Source organism: Vombatus ursinus, unplaced genomic scaffold (genome assembly GCF_900497805.2).
Source record: "Vombatus ursinus unplaced genomic scaffold, bare-nosed wombat genome assembly UNPS02014774.1, whole genome shotgun sequence".
NCBI classification, from domain to species: Eukaryota; Metazoa; Chordata; class Mammalia; order Diprotodontia; family Vombatidae; genus Vombatus; species Vombatus ursinus.
In genome coordinates this window covers 8,828,782-8,853,416 of record NW_020954552.1, presented here as the reverse complement: position 1 = coordinate 8,853,416, position 24,635 = coordinate 8,828,782, and the positions used below count along the sequence as shown (strand labels likewise).

General features: G+C 36.4%; 1 protein-coding gene across 2 annotated transcripts; it reads right to left on the bottom strand.

The window, feature by feature from the left end:
• Positions 1 to 1,149: 1,149 nt before the first annotated feature.
• CCNH (cyclin H) lies at positions 1,150 to 24,397 on the bottom strand. Of its 2 annotated transcripts, none has more exons than XM_027864279.1 (9): positions 24,190 to 24,397; positions 20,753 to 20,875; positions 18,307 to 18,380; positions 17,874 to 18,084; positions 16,076 to 16,239; positions 12,749 to 12,819; positions 6,693 to 6,804; positions 5,342 to 5,402; positions 1,150 to 2,367 (listed from the first exon to the last, which is right to left on the bottom strand). In XM_027864279.1, exons 1-9 carry the CDS (start codon positions 24,304 to 24,306, stop codon positions 2,347 to 2,349), a joined length of 954 nt encoding a protein of 317 aa, XP_027720080.1. In that variant the 5' UTR covers positions 24,307 to 24,397; the 3' UTR covers positions 1,150 to 2,346. The 2 variants fall into 2 exon arrangements, with proteins under 2 accessions (XP_027720080.1, XP_027720079.1); XM_027864278.1 differs by having other exon boundaries at positions 1,150 to 1,353.
• Positions 24,398 to 24,635: the final 238 nt, after the last annotated feature.

Below are 24,635 nucleotides of genomic sequence, written 5' to 3'. Positions count from 1 at the left end.
ATCATCTACAAGAAACATGCAGTGATAAAGATTACCTTCCCTTCCAATGCCAAAGATCTGCAGATCTGCCTACAATGCACCAGAAATATTTCTTCTTAAGAAGGTTATTTATCCATAAAATCTGGTTAGCCTTTAAACTACAATATGAAAAATGGGTATATAACCTGTTTGTTGAGGGCAAAAATTGAAACCATGAAATATGATCTGTAAGAAATCTTAAATTCTTCACTGTTTGCAAATGAAGTAATTATTTACCAATATTATAGCATAAAAGTTACATATAACTTTTATGCTATAAAATTGGTAAATTTTTTTTTTGTTCAGTCATGTCTGACACCTTGTGACCCCATTTGGGTTTTTCTTGGCCAAGATACTAGAGTAGTTCGCCATTTCCTTCTCTAGCTCATTTTACAGATGAGGAACTGAGACAAACAGGGTTAAGTGACTTGCCAAGGGACACACAGCTAAGTGCCTGAGACCACATTTGAACTCAGAGATGAGTCTTCTTGACTTCAGACTATCCACTGTATCACCTAGCTGCCCATGTAAAAACTTGGTTATATTAGCTACAGTAACTATACATATCCCTACAATTCAAGGGATCTCAGAAGCAATTTAGTACCTCTCATGTTACAGATGAGGAAACTGAGGCCCAATGGGAATTAACTGCCCTGGCCACAGGATGAGTAATAAGTGGTAAGAATGGAATTTGAAATCGGGTCCCATTGACTCCAGTTCAGCATTCAGCATCCTACTTACTGCCTCAGAGTCAGATTCTTTTATCTCAATAACTATAAAACTGAACTAAACTATATCTAAACCTAAGCAGTTAATCAATATTTTACTTGGTGGCTAAGATGTCAGGACTACATCTCCTTGAGATACTTGGCAGGCAGAGAGAATGGTGCAGCCTTTAATGATAAGTTAGTCTTAATCTTTACTAGAATATCATTTTCTTCTGAACACAGATAACTTCTCATGTAACTTATTTGGAAATACTTTTTGTCTGAGAAACAATGTATGCTAAGTAAACTACTGCTTAAGTTTAGTATTATTGAAGATAGTCAGCTTATCCATACCATGTGCTTGAACTTTGGGAATATTTTCACTTCATATAAAACCCATCTATTCCAAAAAAAGAGGCAATGAAAAAGTATAAATAGAAAAAGTTTAATGGAAGTTATTTTCACTGTACACTTTTGATCCAAGATAAAGAAACCCTATCTCTCAGCGGAGGTGGTAAACTTTACAATTCAGAACTCAGGAGTTAACTTTAAATGTTCCAACCTAACACTTTTGGTAACACCCATAAAGTTATAGGGAATCTAGAAGATCATCATCAGTCCATTCTTCCTGAAAGGAAAAAAAAGCACATTGTTCAATTCCACCCAATGTTCTAGCCTGTCTCTATACCATCTTTAGGTTATCTGCAAACTGATATTTAGTCTAAGCCTTAATCTAAGCCACTGACAGTTAAATAGGTACAGGGCCAAGCACAGATCCCAGAACTCAGTTAAGTTCCCATTAAACCATTAATAATGACTGGTTCCTACCATTCAACAACTTTCCAAATCCACCTAACTACAAACTCTAACTGGTTAACTCCACCTTTTCCACAAGAATATCAAAAACTAGCAAACAAAATCTAAATAAATTAGATCCACAAGTAACCTTGTCCAAAAAGGAAATAAAAGTTGGTATAACTTGCTCTTGACAAAGCTATGTTGGAATTTTGCAATCACTTCTTTTTCTAGATGGTTAACTAACCACCTTTTTAATATGCTGTAGAATTTTGTCCAGAAATCAGTCGAGACCTATAGTTTGGAAATTCTATTCTTTTCCCTTTTGTAAAAAATTGGGACATTTACTTTCGTCATTCCTGCAACATCTCTCTTGTTTATCAGTCTTTGAAAGACAACTAACAGTGGCTTAATCTAGTTCTTTCAGTAGCCCCTTGATGCAGTTCATTTAAAGCAGGTTACTGGAATTCACTGAAAACAGCCGAGTGCTCTCTTTATATGCCTTGTCCTTGAGTATCAATTCTCTATCAGCCATAACTGTCCTACCCAAAAGTTCAAAGATGATGATCTCTGAACAAATAAAATACAAGAATTGAACAGCTATTTTTGTCATTATCGTCCCATCCACTGAGTTACAGTTCTATCTCTTATTTGAAGCTCCTCATTCCCTGAGAGCTTAAAAAAAACTTCAAACCCTTTTTGTTGTTCTTAGTATTCTTAAGCAGCCTCAACTTAATCTGAGCTTTAGAACTCCTGATGCTACTTTTAAAGAATGGTGACACATTTTTTTTTAATTCTTCTTACCTTCTGTACTTGTCTTTTAATTCTACATTGGTTGTTGAGTTACCTGTGCATACAGAATAGTTCCCTTGAGACAACTCCCCTTTTTTCTTCCTTAGTAGAAATGTGTCTCTCTGTGCGCTCAGAATTTCATACCTGAGAGCTTCTCATCCCTTCTGTACTTACCTCCTGTAAAGCAGGGCTTCTTAAACTTTTTCCAGTCAAGACCTCTTTTAGCTTTTAGGCAGGTAAGCTAGCGTTTTGTGGCCTGAGGGCGTGTGCAGTGCAAAAATGGGCATGCTTGGTGTTTAGAACCAAGGCTGCAGTGAAATTGCATGATGTAAAATGGGCAAGTGTTGCCAGAAAACACCCCAAATTCATTGATTTTTGGTTACTTTTTGGTCATTGCATGTTCAGAAACCTTTTATGGTTGCCAAACTTTTTGTGACCCCATATAGGATGGTGACCCACAGTTTAAGAAGCGCTGCTCTAAACAACTTTACACTATGGGCTCCTACACATCCTTCTTCTAAATGCTAAAGAACTAAGGTCTGCTGTCTCCAAACGTAGGATGCAACTCAGAACATTTTCGGCTTTCCTCTACCACAAACTCCAAGGTGGTGGTTACTTCCTCCAAGGTTCCCATCATTTCCTCCCTCACCAATTTCCCATGGTTACTGACAATCAGATCCAGAAGAAAAGCTCTCCCTTCTTGGTTTCATCACCCTTTTGAAGGATAAAATTATCATTAAGTTAATAAATTAATTGTTCAGTTTTTGAAAACTCCAGGACAAATCTATCTAATTGAAGTCCCTTCACTATTACATAACACCTCTGAGTCAGTTCTGCTAATTTTCTTCTATTTTTTCACAGGTGATCTACAGTACTTGTTTCTATCTCCTCTGTTCTTTGCCCAAATGCCTCCCTTTATACTTTCTCCTAGGTTTGTAAGAAAATCCAAGAACCTCCTATTAGATCAAATGGTCCCCCACTCACCCCTTTATCCTGGCATCCTGACAATGTTGATTACGCCTTCCTTCTTGGCCTTCTTAACTACTATGGCTCTTCTTTCTCTATTACTATTGTTCCTTCTCCTTTGGTGGATCCTTATTTTCCTCTTGCTCTATTAAATGTAGGTGTTTCCTAGGGTTTTGTTCTGGGTCCTCAACGACTTTCTCTCTACCCTTTCCTTAATGACTTTATCTGTTCTCAAGGCTCTAATCGCTACCTTTATGCATTTCACACTCAGATCTATCTATCCACTCCAAAATGCTCCAAAGAATTACAGTCTCTTTTCTCCATCTACCTTGTTAGGTACCTTAAACTGGCTAATACTTCAAATTCAGCATGTTTAAACTGAATTCAGCTTTTCCCCATAAAAACTTGCCTTTTGCCATAATTTTCCTATTAATGACACCATCATCTTGCCAATTCTTCCTAAGCCCAGTCTCTCCTCTGGCTCACATCCCATCCCACATCTAACTTCTTGATAATTAATAATTTATTGATAATTTACTGATTTATTATTAATAATTCATTGATAATTAATAATAATAATAATTTGTTATTCCTACCTTAATAGTATGCCTCAAACACGCTTCTTCCAACCCATCCGATTATAAGCTCCTTAAGAACAGAGTTTTCTTCACCTATTACATTTACTTATCTCTGCAGTGCCAGCTTTTACTATAGTCTCTTACATATAAGAGGTACTTAATGGTTTTAAAAATGAACTACTACAATTTATTACGAAGCAGCTATGGGACATGGTAGATAGGATTAAGTATTGGACCTGGAGTCAGGAAGAAGAGCACCAGCCTCAGATACTTAGTAGCTGTGTGATCCTAGGCAAGTCACTTAACCTTTAAGTGTCTCAGCAACTCCAAAATTTGAAGTTGCTGAAAAAGTCCTGATCTGCATTTGTAGGGGAAGTTCCTATACTAATTAAATTATAGGTTCAGATAAAAAAAATCATCAAACTCACTGGCACACAATTTTTTGGTACTGGACCTGTGATTTCATAAGTATAGGGAGCTGTATAAGCAGCTGCTGTACAACTGATGGTCTTAAAAGAGTTGCCCACAACACTGCAAGAAAAATTACGTGACTTGCCCAGTCAAATATAGCTCAGAGGAGGGACTTGAACCTTGATCTTCCTGACTCCAAGGCCAGCTCTCTAACCACTGGGCCAGTCATGCTGCTTTTCACAACAATAACAAATACCTACTAAGCAGAAAAACAGACAGCACAGTTATCAGCTGTGCTTAATACAATTTTTTTTAAATCAATCCTAGGCAGTTTCTTCAGATCATGTGTAACTGAGGCCAAGATCCTTATCCTGCAGGAGCATGACATGAATACATGCGAGGAGACTTAGAAGAAAAAGTGAGAAAAAAAAATGCTCAAAAAAAAAAAAAAAGCACATTGTGACAGAGATAACAAACTAAAAATGCAGTATAAGACATATTTTTTTGGAGGGGACATGGTAGATGTATGAATTTGTTTTGTTTGCCCATGCTTATTTGTTCCACAGACTATTTTTGTCTTTTTACGGAGGTAAGGAGGAATTTGAGTGTAATTAAAAAGGCAGTCAATGAAGCATTTTTTAAATGAAGAGAAGTGCTGGGTGTTCCCAAGGAAGGAGACAAGCAGGACAACTTTGATAGTAACATGCCAAATTTCTTATGTGCTTTTATAAAAAAGCAAATTGTACATACATATTTTTCACATATAACCCACTTTTCCTGTTCTACTTTGTATACAGAAATGTCCTCTCCTTTTTTTTGTTTCAGGGGAGAGGGTGGTTGGGTTGTTCATTAAATAAAACAATATTTGAAATAAAGATGTTTAAATAAGTACATATATCTTTCCCTATTTGCTTGTAATCTGCTATTTGGGCCTTGCCCAAAACTACAGAGCATGAACAGAGTTGTATTATATAATGAGAATAACTATTTTTTAAAATAGTATTTTAAAAATATTAAACTAAATTAATACTAAACTAAATCAAATTAAATATTAAATATTTTAAAAATACTAACCTCTTCCAGCTTAGATTTCTTTGAGACATACTCATCATCTTCATAACCTTTCCTCTTCTTTCTGAATTAAAAGAAAAATACTCATAAATTATGTTTCAGTAAGATAACAAAATTACATATATGTCTTATCTCAATGTGTTCTATGAGTAAAATGTACAATCTTTCCAAAAGCACAAAAAATAAGGCTTGGCGGATAAAAATGAAAAAAAATGTGTATTACCGATTAGGTGCTTTGGAGGACAATCAATTCAATTCTACAGGCTAAGATAACTAACATAAGAGTAGCTAAGGGCAAAGTTATTTGAGCCCACTACAAAACCTATTAGGGACAGGTTCTACTCAATTCTACAAATACTTTTCTGGGGTGTTGTGCTATTTCTCCACAATCCCTTCTATTTTTTTTTTCTTGTCATTAAAAAAGCAGAAGAGATATGCTACAAATTTAAACTTCTGAGATGAATTGAGAATTTTTAATAACTCTGGTTTTAAGTACAGATATGTGTGTGTGTATATCCATCCACCAATCTTTTAATGTATCATGAATTTGCACCAATCCATAACTACACAGTGAAAAGTAAGTCAGTAAAAGTCAGTCACATATAAGTGATCTGAGATAAGTTATCAGTTCTACCTTTCACTCCACTAATGCTTCCATCAGTAATTATCCATGCAGCAAATATTCATTACCTCTAATGTGAGCAAGAACCCAAATAATTTCAAATTAAGTGATTAAAATTCAACAAAGAAGTATAATTAGATTGAAAGCTTAATCTCTACTGTAAATTAGGAATTCCACCTAAAATATTTCAGAAATGTTAATGTCTCTGCATGTTTTATTATGACAACCCAGTTCCAAACCAATGACCCACACTTACCTGGCATTCTTCTACAGTGACAAAGTGATGTTTGAAAAGATTTTTCATTGTGGAAAGAAAATCAAGCACTAACAGCACACTTTAAAAGTCAACATCCAAATCAATAACAGGCACTCCATTATCTCCCCAATCTTTCCACAAAAGACAATTTTGCAGAATTTCCCTCTTCACAAAACTACCTCTAGGCAGAAAAGCTAAAAGAAATAATTGCATTTTGGTACAACTGTCCCACCTTCGTTCCCAACACAGTAATGTCTAGTAGTGCCCTGTATCACAACCTCTAGTGAATATTAAAAGATTAAAGCAGACCTACAAACTATAAACATAGTTATACCCTGTCCCATGCGTTACCAATTTAAAAAAAAAATGTAATATGTGATATTACTCTTAAATCGAAAAATGTAAATGACTGATTCTAAAAGTAAAGTAGAACTCAAACGACAGTGCTCCTGATGAACATTCTCACAATGACTTACACATTTATATTAAATGCAAGTTCGGCACTGTGACACTTCTCTAGTTTCTGCTTTAGGGCAGCAACTTCCTCAGGCCTTGGTGGTTCATATTTCTTTACTAAGGTTTTCATGCCTATGGAGATACAAAAGCATTTAAACTTAAACACAAGAAAGCCCACTGCCAAAAGTGAGAAAAAACAGGAATAATCTTTTACAGAAAATGACTGTTTCAATAATATCTCATGCTTTCAAAACCAAAAGCTGAAATAATTTAACATTACACTGTTCCAAAACCCAGCAAATAACATTCTTACATTTATCAACCCAAATCAGGAAATGGCAACTATCGTTAAATAACTAAAGTGTAATTTAGACTAAATTATAGTTGTTTATATTATACATACACAGATATAAATATGTACATATACTGTATTTAGTATTGTTTTATAGTTCTTGCTAAATTATGGGTCCAAGTCTATCCCCTGAAAGCAATGCTATGAAGAATCCATGCTCTTTGCCCCACTCTCCAATACTCATCACATCTTCTGTTGACATTTCTTCAGTATGAAGCTCTTGTCCCAATATACAAAAACTACTTCTGCTTCCTGTCTTTAGCCCCTGTGCTGAGCAAAGATGTTCTTTTCCAGCTCTATTCAATAATCACTTAGAGAACTACTCAAAAGATACCTGAAGGTAGATGCAATAGGTTTTGATGTTCGTCTTCTAGCCCTAGAGGTAAAGGGGTACAGAGGATACCGCACAAAGATCACAAGGTGCAGGAAGGGCAGGAACCAGGAGATCTAAATTCTGTCACCTCTTTGTCATTAACTAGCTGTGTGGCCTTAGGCATGTTACTTTTCTGGATTTCAGGTTGCTAATTTGTAAAATAAGGGAAGCGGAGAAAATCCAGAACAAATATATCTCTAATCTAAGGTCTCTCCCACCTTTAAAAAGAATCCCAATTCCTATGCTTTGTGGTTCATGTTTTAGCACAATCTGATGCATAATAACACAATATTAAGTGCCTAATGCTCTGGCCAGTTCATCTCAGGTTTATGGGTTTAAATACTACATGGGTTAATTACTATTCTGTTTCACTGCCACAGACTGCACCCCTAATACTAACAGGTTATTTTGGAAATGATTTATAGAATGAATAAAAGAGTTAAAGGATCAATGCAAACTTATTACTACATTCGGAAAAAGAAATCAAAGCACACACTCTACCGAGAGGATGAGGCACTACTATCTTTGTGAATAGAAAATAGTCCAGCAACCTGGGATGGTAATATATGTTATACACAGATGACAATCTGGGGTAGAGGGTTATTTTCCCCAAAGAAAGTAACTGGAAAAATGATTGAGAAGAATGTTGTCTATACCTTTAACTAATAGGTAGTAATTTTATCAGGAGTTATGTGATTTCTAAGTTTAAAAAAAAATTATTTTAGAATAAAGGCAAATAACTCCAGCAATAACTTTGTGGGTAATCAAATTCTTTTGTATTGCTAAATAGACTCTAGTTGGGGGGGGGGGAAGTGATTACATAAACCCCTTAAGAATTTGTTGCGTGGGAGAACCCTTGGGCCTATACCAGTCCAGAGTCAACTATACATATCTATAGATTTAATTAGTTTATCATCCACTTATGTAACAAATAAAACATTCAATTAAGTCACTATGTGAATTCAAACATTACCGAGGACACTAGTTTTGACCCAATGTAACTTCTTTTTCAAACAAACATGTTATTTCAAAGAACATACTGTATTTAAGTTTCATACCTAGTTTCCATTTTAAAAATATATCTGGGGTGAAAATATAGACATTTCAGAACAACAACATTCTGTTGCCCTCCTCTCTAAAAGGAAAATGTCAGTTTAATCATCCAACCTCCTTTCCAATTTTACAATTCATTCAATGATTCCTAAATCTATAGAATCAAAATCATAGTTCACTTTCAAAGTGAACCCTCTAGTGGTACAACTAAAGACTTACAACTCAACTTGACCAATCTGTTGGTAAAAGTTCCAACCTCAACCAAGGTCAGTAGTAAACAAGGTACAAAAAGATTAATTGGTAACTTGATTTACATAATAAAATTGAAAATTAAATCTATAACTTAATAAGATAACATTCTTAGAGATAGAAATGGCTTTATAGATGCCAACAATAACATACCAAGATTCACTCTGAACCAATTTCAAACTCAAAAAATTTAAGGACTTTCAAAAATCCCCATATTATATCAGGCTAATCTGGTCCAATGTCTGAGAAATTTGGAAGGGCTGTTATTCAGCTCTCATGGACTGGGGCACAGACCTGACCATCACCCTCTGAGCTTTATGCCTAAATTCAAAATCTCCTTGCTGATCACAATCTACTGCTTTTCTCTATCACTCTCCATTTTCAAAGCTCCTAAACTTATTCACGATCATCACTATGATCTGTCTATCCACATTCTAGCCTCCCTTTCCTCCTTATCTGATCCCAGAATTAGTCAGATTATGCACTACCCCCACCACCTATTCCTTGGCTACTAGTACTTTTACCAGCTTCCCTCTCATCCAAGCTGAAGGAAGTTTTGTAAATGTTGTCAACTGGGTCCACTACAAATTTACATTATTCACTGTCCACTAGACTCGTACTACTACCAGATCAAAAATGTTCTTCAGTAGCTCCCTCCTGGCTCTAGGACATCTAAGGTCTTCCACAATCTAGCTTCTATCTTCACAGCTTTATTATTCCCTTTTAGGCACTTTACATTCTAGTTACACTGTTCCCTCACCTTGATATTACATCTCCTACCACCGTGTAATCAAATGAGATTTCCCCTGTCTGAAATGCACTCCAGCATCTCTACCCATTAGAATTCTTAGAAAATGCCTTTCTTGATCCTTCTAGGAACAAGCACTAATAACTTATTCCCTCTTCAAAATATCTTGAATTAATCACCTGCATGTATGTTATATCCCTTTATTAGGACATATAAATTTCTCCAAAGTAGGGACTATTTCTTTTTTCTTTGTACATCTGGTGCCACATGCTAGGGCACTTAGATGTTTGTTAACTGTTGGTTCCCCTTGGACTTTTCTATTTCTCCAATTCACTCAGCACATAATATTATCTATTACAGCTAACTGTCTCACCTCTACTAGACATTCCACAAGGATATGTGGTCTGCTCCTTATTTCTAAACTTTCTATCTCTTCCAGGTCCTGTAGCAATCCCCAGTACACAGTAAGCATTTAATAAATGTTTGCTGACTCTGAGTTTACTGAATATAAGTATTTTTGAACATTCATATTCTTAGAGCAGGAACTTACCTAGTGGGGAAATGCGTTTAGAGAGGGAAACTAATTTACCTAAGGTTATAACAGTTTCTCAGGCAGCAGAACTAGGACTGGAAGCTAGGTTTGATGACTCCAGGTGGGGTCAATTACTCCTCTCCTCCTACTCACACTATCTCATATTCATCTTGAGATGCCCAAAGTACCTCACACAGGTATTTGAGCATAGCAGGCCCTCAGTAATACCGGATGAATATAGAACTAAGCTTTTTATTTCTTATCCTTCCCCAATTGTTTTCCCAACCTGAGTCATTCTCATGGATTTAGAAGGACTCTTAGGTATGAAGAGAGGGCTCCCTCTCAATGAAGAGACTACTGATGGACAGGCTAACTGCTACCCTTCTAAGGACCTATTAGTGGAGGGATCAACAAACAATAGGATCTAAAATCAGCCTTATTTCTTCTGAAAATCATTCTTAATGGTTTTCCTAACCTCTTTATAAATGAAAAAAATTACTAGGACAAGGAAGGAATACAGAACTATTTGAATTCAGTGACTTCTCTGTTCCCTAATAGACCTATTTTGCCCAGATTTCAGCGAAGCATTTCACAAAGTCTCTCATATTACTTTTGTGGGCAATGTAGAAAAATGTAGTCTAGATAATAATACAATTAGGCAGATCTGGAATCACTGAATAACCAAACCCAGATGGGTATATGGCAGTCTGTAAGAAAATCTCAGGTGAAATGTTTCAGGGCTCTCTATCCTTGACTCTATGGTGTTTATCAGTAACTTGGCTGAAGATACATATTAATTTGTAGATGATATAAAAACCAGGAGACAGTTGATATTGTGTATGACAGAAATTTAAAAGATTTAGTCAGTCTAAAGCACTAGGACAAAACTAATAAAATGCTACTTTACAGAGCTTTATAAAGGTTAACACCTATATTTCAGTTTTTAAAAAATCAACTTCACAAGTACAGATAAGGGAAGCACCGTTAGAGAGCAGTTCTAAAAAAAGACTTAGGGGTTTCAGGGAATGGAAAGTTCAATTATCAATGAGAAGTGTGACATGGCAGTCAAGAAACTAATGAGATTTTAATATAATAAGCTCCATTTGGCCAGGGGCAGTTTCATTTTTGTCTCTGTAACCCAGGTATCCAGCACATTGCCTGGCACATCATAGGGCCTTGCTTACTGAATGATTATGCTTTATTGAGACAAAGTATTTAGAATGAAGAGATAGTCCTACTCATATGCTGCCCCACTTAGATTCCAATTGGAGTATGTGTTTGATTCCAGAGGTCAAATTTTAGGAAGCATATTGTTCATAGCAGAGTTCATGCCAATGTTAAGTCTGGGAAAAAGAAACATGATGGGTGCCTTCAAGTATTTATCAGAGAATTTTAGAAGGGGTAGCAGTAGTCATCTAATCCAACTAATATCTGAAGAAAAATACCTACAATAACCTAACACCTGGTCATCCACCTTCTGCTTAAAGGCCTCCAGGGAAGGGATGCCCACTACCTCCCAAGGCAGCTCATTCCACTCCTTGACAGCTCTGATTTCTAGCAAATTTTTCCTGACATTGATCCTGAATCTGCCTCCCTGCAATTTTCACTCACTGATCCTGGTTCTGGCCCTTGGAGTCTAACACAACATAAGGCGGCCTTTTCAAGTACTTGAACATAGGCCATCAGATTTTCTCTTCTCCAGGCTACACATGCCCAGCTCCTTCAACAGATACTCAAATGACCCAAGGACCTTCACCACATTCTGACTTCCCTCTCTGGAAATTCTCTAGCTTATCAATGTCTTTCCCAAACTACAGTACCATTAGGTACTGAAGACAACACTCCAGATGTGGTTTGACTAGAGTACAAAGGACCTATCTCCTTGCTCCTGAAAGCTTGGCCTGTTATAATACAGTCAAAGATAGTGTTGGTTTTGATGGCTGCCACATCACATTGCTGACTGGGAAAGCCCCTCAGATATCTTTTTCAAAAATACAGCAGAGAACATCCTGTATCAGGGTTCAAAAAACTGACTTCACAAGTACAAGAATTAACATTTATAACATTTATTAAACTTAATTTCATTACATTAGATTCAGTCCTATGTTCTAACATGTCAAAATCTTTTTGGAGCCTGTTAGTATGGCAGCTTGCTCTTAATGCCATCTGTAAATTAATTTAAGAGATATCTTGTGGAAGAAGAATTAAACTTACTCTGTTTGGCCCCAGATGGCAGAAATGGGAACAATAGGTTAAAGTTCCAGAGAGGCAAATTTTGATTTAATGTAATAAAACTTCCTAACAATTACAGTTACCCAAAGATGGCATAAACTACCTTGGGGAAGTAGCAAGTTCTGTCACCTTAGAGGGGCTCAATGTCTATTTACTGGGATATTATAGAAGGGACTCTCATGTTCAAGTATATATCAACCCTGGAAATCCCTTTGATCTCTGAGATTTTGATTCTATGAATTTATATATATAAATTAATCTTGAACACAACTTATACAGGCTGTCCCAATAGTATTTTCAGCACGTACAATCTCTGAAGTGAATTCCATATTTATTATCTGCAATGGAAAGTGTTTCTTTTTATGTGCCTTTTATTTGCCACAAATAAATATTTTATGCCTGCATATGATAATTACAAATTTAAGTAATTTTGTAGGACATATGTATACAACACCTTAAGAAAAATGTAGTTCAGTCAAGATTAATAGAAAATACCATGTTGTAACATGTATTCCCACAAAAAGTTTCTTTACTTACATTTCATTGTCTCTAATAACTGTGACAAACAGGTTCGATTCTCTTTCAGCATAAGACTTTCCGATAAATAACTAAAATAAAGGAAAAAAAAATTACAAACTAATCTTTTTGTTAGTAATTTGCAATTATTATTGAATAGAACATGAACACGTGAGAGGCAAAATCTTCTGTCACCTTCCTCATGATGGGCAAGTATACCATTATTCTGTCCTAAGTTTAATTATGCTATGATATTTGAAATATCAGAAAACTAATGTTGCTAAAGCTCCTAATCTCTCAAAAATATGTAGCAACTATAAGAAATCAATTTCTGTTTTTTGCAAAACAACAACCAAAAAAAAGGCTGCAACATTTTTAAAATAACCAAAATATCAGAGCTAGAAATAAAATGCACCAGGACTATCATGGACAAAAGATTTTCTGATAATAGACTGTCATTTCATCAGGGTGGGGGAAATAACTTGTATGGAAACTCTCTCCACCAATGCAGACTAGCAACTTGTATGATATCTAGTCTTAGAAAGCTATCTGGAGTAAAGAGAAGTGACTTGCCGAGGGCCACATAACCAATATTTACCAGCAGCCAGACTTGAACCAACATCTTCCTAACACCAAGCCTAGGTCTCTATCTACTACTTTACCAAATGAATTAATATCCTGTTACACAATTGTTTAAAATAATTTTTTACATGTTATAAATCTTAACAAAGAAAAAAAGTAGAATACTAAGAATATTAGGTTTTGTCCTTCCCTTTTTCCTCTTTAATATTCCTCCTCCTTTAGAGCATTCATTTACCCAATGAAAACTTACTATTTATATATGTGCATACACACACACACACACACACACACACACACATATGTATGCATGTATGCAAAACACATCATGCGTGTCACTGGCCAGAGATATTGTTTTACCCTGACATTCAAGTTTAAAGGCATAATACTTTGTTAACAATATGAAGGTAATAAAAAATACCTACATAACAATTTCAGAATTAATTTTTTTTCTGCTTAGGAATAGAAGGCTAATTAGAATTTCCAGTGCTTTACAATTATGCATCAATTGTGTTTTTTATTTAAAAATTATCAAATTGTAGCTTTTAAAGATAAAAGCATAAACACAGGTAAGCAAAAAAGCCCAAGAAAGGAGACTAACAAAGAATAAATGGAGACCTAAATAATGACATGGAAGAAAAAAAAAATGAAGGAAGGAAAGGACCAGCATCATGAACACATGGTGGAGGATAACACAACAAAAAGTACAAAGGAAAGAAATGATGAAAAGTAACTAGAACATTTCTGCTACTTAATTTATGGTCCAAAAACTTTGTAAACTAAATAATATTTAAAAGTTCTACTATACTTTTGTTGGGCATTAAAAAAAGATTATAACAGTATTTTCCTTCCAAATTCCATATGGCACTGCGTAGCAGAACTGAACATTCAGATATTCCTCAAATTTATGAATTATTTGGAATATGGAATAATATCCTATAGAAGCACCATAAGATCAATATCATACACCATACACCACAGCAAGTTCAAAATGAATATATGATCTAAATATTAAAGATCACACCATAAAAAATTTAAGAGAACCAAATCAAGTATCTCTAACAGTTATGGCAAGGGTTCTTGATTAAAGGTCAAAAGTAATCACAAAAGATAAAATAGAAAATTTTGATTACTTAAAATGGAAAAGCTGCATAAACAAAATCAAAATATCTAGGATAAAAGGAAAAGCTATTAATTGGGGGAAAAAAACTTTTGCATCAAGTATCTTTTAAGATTAAGATATATAGGGAGCTAACACAAAAATGTAAGACTAAGAAACCTTCCTCAATGAATAAGTGGTCAAAGGATATGAACAGTTCTCAAAAGAATTGAAAACTATTAACAACCATATGTAGTACTGTTTTATATCACTGACAATAAGAGAAAGGTAAATTAAAACAACACAGAGGTCTGATGTCTCATATCCAGCAAATATGACACAAGATGGAAATAGTCAATGCTGGAAGGGTTGCAAAAAGACAGGCACATTAACATACTGCTAGAGGAGCTATGAACTAGTCCAACCATCTTGCAAAGCCATTACAATTAGGTGAAGGAAAGAACTAAAATGTCCATATGCTTTTACCCAGAGATTCCACTGGTACGCATATACTTGAAGGAGGTCAAAGACAGAAATAAAGGTCCCAAATATACTAAAATATTCGTAGAGGCATTTACTCTAATGGCAAAGAAATGGAAACAAAACAGATGCCCACTGATTGGGAAATGGCTAAAACATGAATGTAATAGAATTTATACTATATTACCAAAAGAAATGATGGATAAGAATTCAGAGCAGCATGGGAAGACATATGAACTGGTAATTGTAAAATAAGCAGAACCAGGAAAACAATATACACAATGATTATAGCAATGTCAATAGAATCACCAAAAATTAAAAACAAAAACCATGACACTGAATGCTGTGTAATTAGAATGAATGAATTTGTCCTTGAAAAAGAAGTAAGAAAATATATTTGCTTCCCTTCTTTGCAGAGGTATGGGAATGCTAATGTGGAATGCTGCAAATGTCTTGATACATGGTCAGTTTTGCTCAAACTTTATCCTCAGGTTAATAATAAGGTATTAATTTAATAATAATAATAATAGCCAGCATTTATAAAGTGCCTACTATGTTCCAGGTATTGTGTTAGCACTTTACAATTATTATCTCTTTTCATCTTCACAACAATCCTAAGGAAATAGGTACTATTATTATCCTAATTTTACATATAAGGAAGTAGAGCCACACAGAGATTAAGTGACTTGCCTAGGATCATACAGTTATTAAGAGTCTAAAGCTGGATTTGAAGTCAAGTTTTCAAGCCTAGAACTCAAAATCCACTGTGCCACCGAGCAGTCAATATACAATTTACATGTGGTTACCATTCACACATGCTATGCCTCTCCTAAAACTCTAGATAATAGAGTGAAACAATTCCTATATATTCAGAGCTGTGAAAGGCTTTGAAGAATCATATTGTTGATACCTACTTTTAGATATGAATGAATTATCTTCGATCAAAGAATTTTTTTTTAATTTTTAGAGAACTTTGGGAAAAGATTCAATCACTTGATTGTCTCTTCCACTTTAAAAAAATTATATTAGATCAACCCTTAAACTCAGGGGCATGAACTGATAAATTTTAAAACAGCACTTTACTAAAAAAACAAAACAAAACAAAAAAAACAAAAAAACCAGGGTTTCAGTGGTAATCAGTGGTAATAAAATGACAAAGGGTGTACCTAAAACATAAAATGAAATTATACCTTTCCATGTTAATTCCAGCTCTGGAGGCACTGGATAGAATGGTAGTCAGAGCAATCTGTGAAGGTGTATACAAAAGGTAAGCATCTGTCAAAGCAATTCTATTAAGGAAGTCATCAGCTGTTTTCCTTAAAACTTCTGGGTTCTCTAGTACTGGATAACGAGTCTAAAAAGAAAAGAGTAGGGATTAAATAGTTTGTTTTAAATCATATTAAAAGAAAATACTTATTAAAGAAGTACTATTTTTGTGCTTAATAATGATAAGCAATTTAATAAATTTCCCATGTAAAACTGTACGTTCTATTAGAAAATGGCAAAGAACAAATCACTAAGGTCTGTAAATGTTTTAGCAGTTTGCCAGCTTCCTACACTATTATTCCCTAAGGCAGAAAAAAAGACCAACATGCAATACTTGTAAAATATTTTATTTAGGACAGATGAATAATTTGAGAAATTGGCTTCTTCTGAATAGTATACTTTCAGGAGGATGTCTTCTGAAAGGTAGATGTTATGCTGGCCACTAGGGAAAATGCTAGGCAGATGCAAAATAATTGATCCTTTACTTCCATCTACCCTTCCTTTGTATCACATTAAAAGGAATGAATGGGTAAAAGCCACTGAGAAGGCAGGATAATACCACCAAAGGTACTGACACAGCTCTCTTTGTTCTACAGCAAGTGTCCCGGTTTCATACAATGGACAACAAGAGTACCACAGCATATAAAATACAAGAGTTCAGGTATATATAGCGTAATAAGGTTTGCAAAGTACCTTATATAAGTTCCGTCATTTGATCCTCAGAAACAACCCTATTATTATTCTCATTTTCTAGATGAGGAAAAAAGATGTTCAGAGAGATGACGTCATTTGCTCAGGGTCACACAAAGAATAATTATCAGATGCAAGATACGAATCTGTGTCTTCCTGACTCCAAGACTAGTCCTTTATCCACTCTGCCAACATGGACAAGTGAGCACATGAACGAGACTATGTTACTATCATTTTAAGGGTGGCCTCTAAGAAGGAGTGACCTGAAATTAATTTTGGGTTGATGAAGACTTGCCAATTCTCTCCAAAAGCCAACAAAAACAACTTTTAGGAAATCCACAGAAGATGTTGACAACTATCACGCTCAATCTATGACTCCAAAACACCCTTTGACGTAAATACTAAAACTGGCTGACCTCACGAAACCAGAGCAAGCAACAAAATTTTTGCATATCAAAGTATCAAATTTTGGGCATCAAAAATCTCTCTTAGGTTTCAAGACAGCCAGCTGAGGCCCTAAGGAGAGCTACTGCTTGATGGGTCAGACTGCCCCCAGAACCCATCAAGACCTTTGCCAATTCCTCTGCAATAATTCAAAGGTGCATTCCTGGTGATGTTCAATTCGTAAGAAGCAAAATGGTAATTAGCCAAATCATCATCTAGTTTATCTAAAAGTTAGAGACTGTGGTCCTTAATGTAGTTAAGTCCAGATATAGCACAGTTACACTACATGACACAATACAGAGGGCTTTCTTTTAAATGCTGTTTGTTAACTTTGCTGTAATATGACAACGTTCTTCTAATATTTCTTAATAAATACATAAACTTAGAAGGGGTTGAAAATAGACCCACTGTAAGGATTCCAAACTGAAGAGATTCTAATTTATATATAATAGCTCAAGTAACTCTTAATTGACATTGATACTTATATACTTTTAACTAAAAGGTAATTTTAAATAATATCTTTTCATATTAAGTGATATACCATAAACAGAACACTGTATTAGTTTACTTCTGAATTATTAGACTTACCTTCAAGTCAATGAGAAAACCCTCAAATGGCCGGTAAGGATTGTGGACAATAAGGTGGAAATTAAGCTGCTGAATAAGTAACAGTTCATACTCCAAAATTTGTTCAAGTGCCTTTTCCTGTCCAAGAGGGCTCTCCCGAAGATTTCCAACAAACTGTACGCTGGACACATTAAATTCATCTACTTTGCATGCCAAAAATGCACAAGTGAGCCTACAAGGAAAAGCAATTCCACACATTTAAACTTTTAAAAATATGGCAGGTTAGAATATTCAATCTTATATGAGTGAGTTTTACATTAAAAAAACTTTTCCTAAATTATCAACTAGATATCAACTAAAAGTTCCTAAATTATCAACTAGATATCAACTAAAATTTCCTAAATAATCAACTAGACAAATAAAATATTTTTAAAGTACTATGTTTATTACTTACATTATTATCCGAGGGTGATATTCCATCACTGAGTTATTGAGGTAAAAACGTTTCAAGTACATACATGCTGTACCCTAAGTTAAAGAAAATATTTATTATAGCCAGTCATGCAACTAAGTTTTAATAAAACATCACAAATTAGTTAAGGTTTTGATCAGTACAAATGGAATTATTTGGAATGCAAGCAATGCCATAATGACAAAAATTTCTGAATAACCAAAAGATCCCATAGCCAATGAATGGCTCTTTTAAAAATATATAATCCAAACAAAACATTAATTTAAATAGTTCACAACCTTCCTCTTATTCTTACTATACATTTGTGGTTTCATTTATTTTAATGAGATGGCTCAGTGGCTGGGCCTAGAGTCAGCCAAGACCTGAGTTCAAATTTGACCTCAGATACTTACTAGCTGTGTGACCCTGGGCAAGTCACTTAACCTCTGTTTGCCTTAATCCACTGGAGAAGAAAATGGCAAACCACTTCAGTATCTTTGCCAAGAAAGCCTCATGGACAGTACTGGTGTGCTATAATCTATGGGTTCACAAAGAATTGGACACAACTGAACAAATGAACAACACCATCACTCCCAACTCCCCAAATGTATAACACAGAGTAATCCAGGAATAGGTTAAATCATCATAAAATCTAAAAATATATTTATTTTTGTTTGCTTGTCTGTCACTCTTTCGTAAATACTAACTGAACAATATTCATATGTCAGCTCATCTGCTACAGTCATTTTATAGCTGTAAGGGGGTAAAAAAAACCCTCTGAACCCTAGGCATACTACTAAGATGAACTTTTCATTGGTGTTTATTCAAAACTAATGGGATCAAATGAGATAATGTACATAAAATGCTTTGCAAAACTTAAAACAGCTTGTCAACTATCATCATCCTCATCTTCATCCTCAACAATAATAGAAGTTACCATAAAGGCAACATGAAAAACTCCAAACTGGAAGATGCTTCTTAAAGACAGAATTAATGGTAATGTTGTTGAAACCACAGAGTCAAATTTAAGTTGGATATAAGGAAAACTACCTAATGCTCATAGCTATACAAAACTAGAATGAGCTATAAGTTAGGAGGTATTGGGCTCACTGATGATTGGAAGCCTTCAAACAAGGGCTGGATGACCACCTGTTACAGATGTTGTAGAGAGGCTTATTTTTCAAGTACTAGATAGATTTTGAGATACTATTCAATTCAAATTCCGTAAATTACTAAATTGAATATATTCTAGTTATACGCTTGAAAGATCATGTGCTGTCATTTCCACTTTTCCAAAATCTTATGCTGTAGCAGGATGTTAGTTTTAGTATCAGGTCTAAAAAATCAAATCTAAAAATATGGCAAATCTCTCTTCAAGTCCTTACTATCTGAGGGATTCACAATCCCTCAACAAGATCATTCATGTAGCATGCTTCTAACTACTTGACTTACATGCAGAGGCAGTAATGAGAAGAGTACAAATGGATAGCATATTAGCAAAATATTTACTGCTTTCAAGGCAAAAGAGACATCTAGATCTCAGGATATCTAAAAAGTCTTCCATAAACTTCTTTGAACCAGAACTTGTGAATACTTTTATTTAGTATGTTCTGAAGAAACAGCACGTTGTTTGTAAAAGAGATAAAATAATATGCATGCTGTCTTTTTCAGTGGGCTTCATGGTTTCAATGTACCTAAGTTTCTCCATTTGAAGGGCATTTTATTTTCTATTAGGTTCAACCTATTAGACTAGTCATTGTTCAGAAGTAAGTATTTAGGGGCTCTTAACTAAGAAGGACAAATATATCAATCAATCAACAAACATGCATCAATCACCTACTACATGCTAAACACTGTGTTAGGTAATGAAGAAAAAGCTAAAAAATAAAAGTTTCTGTTTTAAAGAGCTTATATTCTATTAGGGAGAATACAAGATACAAAAAATAAAAACAATGTAATTTTAAAAAATTTCATGAGGAGAGGAAAAGGGGAGAAGGGCAGGAAAAAGCTACAGTCTGAAGTTCCTTGTTATAGGAAGGGACAACACCACCAGGTTGAGTTGTAAATAGGCAGGGGCTGGTTTCCATAAACACATGCTAAGTACAGGACAGTATCAGAGGATTACAACTTTCAAAGATGAATGAGAAACATGGTCTGGGTCAGGAAGAAACTTCTGATACTGAGAGAAAAAGAAGAATTCAGGTTTTATGAAGAGTTTGAAATCAATGTATGGTACCTATAACCTTGTCTGTTACAGCTGAGCACAAGAATGACATCAACATTGATTATATACATATGTGGAAATGATATTTTGTGTAAATATTGAGCAAAGAATATAATATTGATTTAGAAAATACTGAGTTCGGATTGTTCAGAGTTTAGAAATTGTCTGATTTGACCTAAGTTTGTTTTTAAGCATTATTCTTCATCCACCCTGCCCGAAACTTACCACAACAGACCTTGGCATTGTAGGCTTAAATATGGAGCAGAAATCTAACAGTCTTTTCTCATAATATTTGCAGATTATTAATTCTTCATGAGGTTCAAGAAAGACTGGATCATTTGCCAGAACCTTCAAGAAAAAAGTTAATCAGCCAATTAAAGCATCCAGCATTCTTTTCCCCAAGATCAACATCAAACTTTGCACACATGCCAATGAAATAGAAGCACAATGCTTAACCCATGTCTCTTTACAACAAACACCAATTTTGCTAGTAAGCAGAAGAGAATGTAGTGCAAAGTGTAGTACAGTGGAAAGAACACTAGATATGGAGTCATAGGATAAGACTCAGGATTACAGCTACAAAGGACCTTAAGAAGCCACTGAATTAATTATCTATTATAAATACCCAAATTAACTATAAAGGACATATGAAGTAAGACACTATCTGCATCCAGAGTAAGAACTGATAAATAGAAGTATGTATACAATAATTTTACATATATATACCTAATTGTGTCTAATGGTAACCATCTCTAGAGTAGGGGAAAAAATATAAAGGAGAATTTTGTTGTATATTTGAAAGGAACAGCAAGTTGTGCATAGTAGATTTGTAGTTTCATGTATAATCATCTTTTATTGTACTACATTATGGAAATACTTATTTTATTCCATAAATTAAAAATAAAATGAAAAAAAAAGAAGCCACTGAATCCAAACTTCTCATTTTACACAACTGTCTATAGTGTCCTAACCACTACACTCATCACTTTCAATGCATATCTACACAGAACATGACCAGATCTACATATCCAGTCCCAAGGTTTTAGTTCAGCTCCATATCTGAATGACCTGCCCACTGGACATTTTGAATTAGATGTCTTACAGTTTCCTCAAACACAATATGTCCAAAACCTCCTGGCGTCTGCCAAACTTTCAAGTTCTACAAAGGGCCCTATCATCCTTTCAGTCAACCATGTTCATAACCTCAATGTTATCTTCAAATCCTTTATCTCACTTACCCAATCTATTTGGTAACATTTGTGATAGGTAATGAGGGCCTAACCTAACATGGTAGTTGTGTGAGTAGAGAGAAGTGGTTGGATGCAAGAGATGTATTGGTAGAAACATCAAGCTTTGGCAACTGCTTAGATACATGGGGTAAAGGAAAGTGATTACAAACCTGGGAGACAGCTGTGTCTTTCAGAGAAACGGGGAAATGTGGAAGAAGGAAGGACAGGAAGAGATGATGAGTTCAGTTTTAGACATGTTTGAGATGTTACCAGGAAATCCAGCTTGAAATGGTTCAATAAGCAATTGATAATTCAAGTCTGGAGGTGGGGGAGGGGGATCAAGGAGAGAATAGAAGAGACTATCGAGGAGGAGAGGGCTGTTAACAATGCCAGATCCAGCACACAGGCAGGGTGAGGATTAGGACTAAGAAAAGACCACATCAGATTTGGCAATTATAAAATCATTAGCAATTCTGGAGGGAGAAGTTTCAGTTGAGTGATGAAGTTTGATGTCAGATTACAAAGGGCACAATAGTGTGAAAACAATGAATGCAGATACCTTTTCCAAGGAGCTTGGCTGAAAAACCCAGGATTCTAGACAATAGCTTAAGGTGATGGCAGGATCCAGTAATTTTTTAAAGGAGGCATATTTGAAAGCAGTAGATAAGGAGAGACTGAAGAAGGGGAAGGGGGTTAAGGATGACTGAGGATGCCAATCTGCTGAAGGGAATGGGATCAAGGACACACATATTAGAAAGGTTGGCTTTGTCTAGGCAAAAAGCCACCTCTTTGTCAGAGACTAGCGGAAAGGCGGACTGAGTGGGGGATGTCCTTAGAAGAGGGAGTTGATGTCAAATGGCTTCAACTTTTTCAGTTTCTCTGGGAAATAGAATAAAGGAATCAATTAGGGAAGACTAAAACGGCTGCCCTGGGGCAGAAAAGGTTCAGTTGAGGCTGGATAACATGAATTTGTAATGGTACCCAGCCAGAAAGGTTGTGAAGTCTTCCTCCAGCTGAGGTCAGCACTTTTCGAGGTGCAGCAGAAGAGGTAAAATGATTAGGGGAATCCAGAGATGAATGGCAAAAGGACAAGTGCGCAATGCATTCTACAGCAGAAGACAAGGTGGAGTTAAAAAAGCTAACTACTGGTTGTCAGTGCAAGGGTAATGGCCTGAGAAAATACTGAAGGACTGGAGAGCTTAATGAAGGCAAATAATAGATTTTGAATGAGTGAGGCTTATGAAAGGTAGAATGATAGGTAATTATAGTCAGAAAGGGGACAGAGTTTCCAATTAGAGAAGTGGAATTCTTTTGAGTAACAGTGAAATATAGTGACCTTCTTTATATGCATTTGACATGAAGGGAAGGAGATCCTAGGATTTAATTTATTACACCTTACACCCCACCAAGACTTCACAGTCCAGACATACTGGTTGTCCTCTTGCCGTTTCTTACACATATGTTTCATCTCCGTGCCTTTAGGCTGGCTGTTGTTCCATGCCTGGAAAGCTTTCCCCTCTCACCTCTGCACCCTGAATTCTCTTAAAGACTCAGCTCAAGGTCCTGTGTGCCTTCCCGTCAAGATTACCTGTTACTTTTAGTACCTGCCTATATATGCATCTGCTGTCTTCCCTGGTAGGATGTCAGCTACTTGAATGTGTGGGCTGTTTCAATTGTTTTTGTATCCCCAATACCTAGCATCTGCTTGCCATGGTTAAGCGCTTAATAAATACTTGGGGATTGATTCCTGCTGTCCTAAGACCAACCTAGCCAAGTATAAAAATCTTCACTAGTTGGTAGTCACAAAGTAAGAATTCCTTGGCTGTCGCAACCCAAGATCTAGTTCTATGGAAGGAAAACACTACACAATTCCCCAACCCGCAGGCCACACCTAAAGTAGGTGTCAATGTCGAGTCAGGGTTCTGCTAGAATAGAACTGACCCACTGCCAATGTAAAACCCACAACCATTAATTAAAAAAAATCCCCAACCCTCCACAAATAAAGACTGCCCCCGAACCTCGGCCTGAGTCTAAGCTCTATGGCCCAGGGCCGGTCACTTAACCTCTCACGGCCTCGGTTCCTATGACGTAAAGCCTGGGGTTGTGGCTAGTGTAAGATGCTTCCCGGCTCTTAGGTCTCAAAAATAACCAAAGACAGCCTGTATTTGTACAGCGCTTTAAGGTCCGCAAAGTGTGCAGATGTCTTATCTGATCCTCCCAACAGCCCTGGGAGAGAAAAGTAGTGTTATCTTCACTTTTCAGATGGGGAAACCGAGGCAGACAAGCGGGAAAGGGCTCGCCCGGGGTCACACAGTCGGCTGAGGCTCTGGGTCTTCGCCACTGCGGGCACGTGCGGTGGGCCTCGGGCTCCAAACACCGAAGGAGGCGGATGACCTGGGGGGTCGCGGCGAGGGGGCCGGGGCTCGCACTAACCTTCCCGTTCGCCACCACTTTGCACTTGAACTTGCGGTTGGCGTCGGCCCGGAGGCGCCCCAGCTGCTCCTCGCTGGAGAACGTCCAGTGCCGCTTCTGGCTGCTGTTGTGATACATCCTGGGCGGCAGCGAGGGTGAGGGACCCGGAGGGCCGGCCAGCGACCCCGGGAAGCCGGTAACGACGAGCAAGGAGCCGCGCAGCCCGCTCTGCCCCGCCGCGCGCAGAAGAATGAGCCAAGCCCTCGCGATACCCGACACTGACGCCAGCCCCGCCCTGCCACGCTTCACCTCACCTCGCCTTGTCGTCCGACGCGATGACGTCACAACGCAGCCGCTTGGCGTCGGGTGTGGGGGGGGGGGGTCGACTTATCGTTTCCCTTATCGCCAATGGCTAACTCTCCCCATACAGATAGTGGGAGGGCACGCCTGTGGCGTCATACGCCGAC